At 26.1% G+C, this 4,564-nt stretch overlaps 1 protein-coding gene across 1 annotated transcript; it reads right to left on the bottom strand.

Moving 5' to 3' along the window:
• Window positions 1-1,086: 1,086 nt before the first annotated feature.
• LOC136795222 (cell adhesion molecule Dscam1-like) lies at window positions 1,087-4,278 on the bottom strand (the record flags this gene model as incomplete). Its single annotated transcript, XM_067045101.1, is given in 4 exon segments — window positions 1,087-1,560; window positions 2,348-2,610; window positions 3,106-3,250; window positions 4,024-4,278. Coding segments are annotated over 4 exon segments (851 nt in total), but the record flags the coding sequence as incomplete, so codon positions are not given.
• Between the last annotated feature and the right edge of the window lie 286 nt (window positions 4,279-4,564).

Below are 4,564 nucleotides of genomic sequence, written 5' to 3' on the forward strand. Positions count from 1 at the left end.
TGAATGAAATAAATGTTTTGAGACTATAATTTGGATAGTGTTGTTGAATTATTTAGTAAAACCAGTTATTTATTATAAAATATATTTCATAGTATGAAAAATAAATCATTTTTTCTAAATATTTTGATGTATATTTTTATTATTTCAGATAATCATAAGGTAACAATTACAAAAATAGGAAAAAAATATTTTTTTCTTAATATTTCAAACATCTTAAGTACGTACAGGTTTTTTTTCCTTTTATAGTATTTACCGTCTCTTTGAATTATTAATGTTATTGTTATATCTAAATGTACATTAAAAATTTTAAAATTATATTTTTAAACAAGTATGTGTTGATATTATAAATCTGTAATTTAAATATTGTGTTTTTATTCATATGAAATTATATTTAAAGTTAAAAATGGATCCAACTAACTAACCAAGAAGAAACAATCTATCATCAACTAGAAATCAAAAGAAAATTCATAGTGCAAATTTTGACTGTAAAGAGTAGAATTTATCATTGCCAGGGTTGAATTGTGATATTAATATCAGCTAAATAAGATACAAATATAGAAAAATTTAGATAACATACTTAATCCTTTGAAACATCCTTTAACCTGTCATCGGGGAGAGAAAAAAATTTAATACAATAAATTACGTCATATAATACTTACCATAGTGAATATTTCTATTAAAAATTTAAAGTTTTAGTAAAATCGATGATATGATGGAAGAGTATTGTAGATATTTACTAATCAATATATTGTAGTATATAAATATATTTTAAAAATTAACACTAATTTATATAGTATAGGATTTTAAATATAATTTATAAGTTGAATTAAATGAAAATAATTCAACATTTGGTAAAAATAAGGGAGAAAATAAATAATACCTTCAAGTTAAAAATGAGGCTTATTCCATTTTTCTTATAATTAATTAAAAAAAATTAAAACAATTAAAGACACTTAATGTCTCCAGAAAAGAGCTCTGAATAAAACCATCAATTGTACTAAAACTTTTTCAAACAAATAATAAATACTGTATTTATATTAATAATAAGAATAATTAAATCAACTATATATTCTTTTTTTTTTATAACAGGTATTTAATTTATTTTTTAATTGGCTCTAACCTGACCTGTATTATTTCAAATACAGATTGACATGGTTCATCAGGCTAGGTTTGCCAATCTAATCTGAATAGTTGACTATAGTTTTCAAATTTTAGCTAATGTCTAAATTGATTCTAAAAGACTTTTGAGAAAAAAATTTTCATTTTACATTTAATGTGTTCCAAATCAAAACTTCATTTAACATTTTCTGTTAACCAAATCTAATTTTCACTTAATTATCGCTTGAATTATTTAATTAATAAATAAAATATTCTATATTAAAATATGAGGCAACTTACCCATGACTTGGACATCAAGTGTACCGCGAGAAGTGTATCCTTGAGAATTTTTGACAACACAGGTGTAAGTAGCTTGGTCTGACAGTCTTTCCAAATTTTCAATAATTAAAGTTCCATTGGGAAAAACTTTTTGCTTCCTGTTGATAGGCAGAGCTCGTCCGTCTGGAATATTATGTAAGTAGTGAAATAAAACTTATTATTTGTCTCACTAATTTCGTTTAATATATTACAATTTTTTATTTCCAAAATATTCAATGTAATTGGATTTCAGATTTAGGAGGATTTGAAAGAGTAGTCCTCATTCATGCAGTTCATCGTACTTATGTCAGGTTCCTTGGAAAGTGACTTAGTTCAAATTCAACACAAGTTTAACCATTATGGAGGTATTTTTTATTTTATTTAAAAGTTGAAAAAAAATAATATTATTTAAAATACTTAATAGATAGATATTCTTGGGGGATTGGGAGCAACTGAATAAATAACATTATGAAGTAAGAAAATGAAGCTATTCTTCAATTATTTTTAAAAATGAGTAAAAAAATGGAATGTTCACCCATATCAGATGGTATTGTTTTTGGTAAAGCACTAATTTAAATCATATCTGTTTTACAGCATTTTTAAATTAATTCAATTCCTGTTTTGTCATTTGAATTGATTTTTTAATGATCCCTTTTATTAAAAAAAAAAAAATCATTTTTTTTTAAGTCATGTAACTTTGAATCTTATTTGACATAAAATAGTTCCTTGTAGAAATTGGTTAACAATACAATTTCAAAACAACTTAAAATGGGACTAAGTAAAACAGGATTGTCAGCATTTGTTAAAGTACTAAAGAAATGAGACTAAATATTTATAGTCTTAAATAAGTTTAATAATTACCAATCAATTATCGACTAACTCAGCCATAATTACAATGATCTAAACTAAATTATTATAATTTAATCATTACCTCTTTCCCAGATAATTGAGTCAATAGGATAACCAGCATAGGGGCATGTTACAACCAAAGTCTCTCCAGCGACGATAGCTTTCTTCTCCATTGGTCGAACGAAAGGTTGTCCATAAATATTAATCCTTTCAGCATGCTCAGTAACTCCAACTTTTGAAGATGCAACACACTTATACAAGCCACCATCATTAGGTTGAACAGACGAGATATTCAGATGAGAAATAACATCACTGGCCAAAGAAGTATATTGTCCAATTTGTTGCCTGCAATATGAAATTATTGAGCAGTTGATTAAATGAAGAATTAAGAAGCTCGGAGACAAAATATAATTATGCCCATTTTTACTTATTTAGCATTATTACACATTTTATTTTTATTATACCCAGAGGTATATATAACTATCTCATAGATCAAATGTAAGAGGAGCTTTTATAGAAATAAGTTCGGAGGAAATTATCTGTTCAAAGTGCTCTCCTTAAATGCTAGGAAAATATGATACAGTGCCCTTTACCTCAAAGGTTCAGAAGTATTTTTACCTACATTTAAGCCCTTATAATTTAAGCTGATTAATGGTTTACTTTCCTAAATATTACTTTGACAATAGTAACTATTAGTACCCAATTTATCATAATTGTCAACAAACTAAGTAAATACAACTTTTTATAAAAACCATAGGACTAAAATTAAATGAATTTTGAGTGAAAAAAAAAAGAAAACATAGATGAAGTTACACATAAGAAAAGTATTTTGTATTATACCTGTCTGACTTAATCAGTTTCTTTCCATCCAGATACCATGTTATTTCGGGAATTGGGTTTCCTTTGGCAACACACTTAAGTTTAAGATAAGCACCAGGTTGTAGAGTCTCGTTATTGAAGTAATCCTTAATCAATGGTGGTTCGACTGAAATAGTTTAATTTAATCAGTAATGTATCTAATTCTAACTAAAATATTATTATAAGGAACACTATTTTTTTTTTAAAACACTTTATACTACAGAAATAAAGCAGTCAATCATTCTTTTAAATGATCATCATCCATTACTGAATTCTAAAATAAATACTGTAAGTTTAATGTTCATAATTTTTTTACAATCATGATAATTTCAAAAATAAAGTTATTGTATTGTCTGTCAAAATTTATATTGACTTTTATATCTTTATGTACATAAAAAAACCAACAGAAAAAGAAAAAAAGAAAGGCTGAATTGGCATTTTTGTTAATAGAAAAAGAAAATGACATTCATGGTAGTGAGACACTCAAAGTAGTTAGTTTGGGCGCCAAATTCTACATAGCAATATAGTAATGTATGTGAAATTTGCTACACTGTTTTGCTACCTTTAGTGGTGTTATAGCTAAATATGAGTGTTAGCTATTTTTTTTAATTGGTATTGTAATTATCTGTTAAGTGTTTCTATTATTATTATTTGCCCTATTATTCTTCATTGTCGAGTTTAATGGACTTGCAATTAGATTCCTTTAAACAGGTAATGATTACATTTCTACGTATATTTAATATTATTGCATTTAATTTAAATAATCTGTACTTTGTGCTTTTAAGCAGAATGAAATCACATCAGAACAATCTTACAAAAATTACCATTCAGAATGTTTTAAAATAGTTCAACATTAAAATTTTAATTATTAAGTCAAGATAAAAATTAACTTTTTCTTACATCGGCTTCCCAATTTAAGTTCAGCACTAGCTTGCGCACTTTCTTGCTCATTCCTCACGAAACATTGGTACATTCCTCTGTCTTCCTTTCTCACAGATTCAATTTTCAGCATAGCTTCCTTGTTAGGCAGTACTTTTCCGTCCTTGAGCCATGACAGTGTTTTTACAGGGTTTCCTTCGAAATTACAAGACATAGTTGCTGGTCTTCCAAAATCCACAGTTTGAACAGAGGGTTCGATGCTAGCACTAAGAGGAGCTGAAATAAATACAAAAAATTTGAATATAATTCATGTAAATTTAAGAACTTAATTTCAAATTACAAAAATAAATCATGATGGGTTTACTACCCACTACTAAGTATCTATGGTACTTACTACTTTACTAAGTAAGTATCTATGGTATATAAAAACTAATTAAAAAACATTGCAAGGAGAAATGTTTTTTAAATTTTAATGTAATGATACAATTTTTTTAATGTTAATTTTTAGAATATTATGTAGCTTAATTGAATATCTTTTCCTGTTATTTCGAATATCAAGACA

The sequence above is a fragment of the Halyomorpha halys genome, unplaced genomic scaffold, assembly GCF_000696795.3.
Source record: "Halyomorpha halys isolate HHAL.00 unplaced genomic scaffold, Hhal_1.1 Scaffold9533.1, whole genome shotgun sequence".
Taxonomy (NCBI): Eukaryota; Metazoa; Arthropoda; class Insecta; order Hemiptera; family Pentatomidae; genus Halyomorpha; species Halyomorpha halys.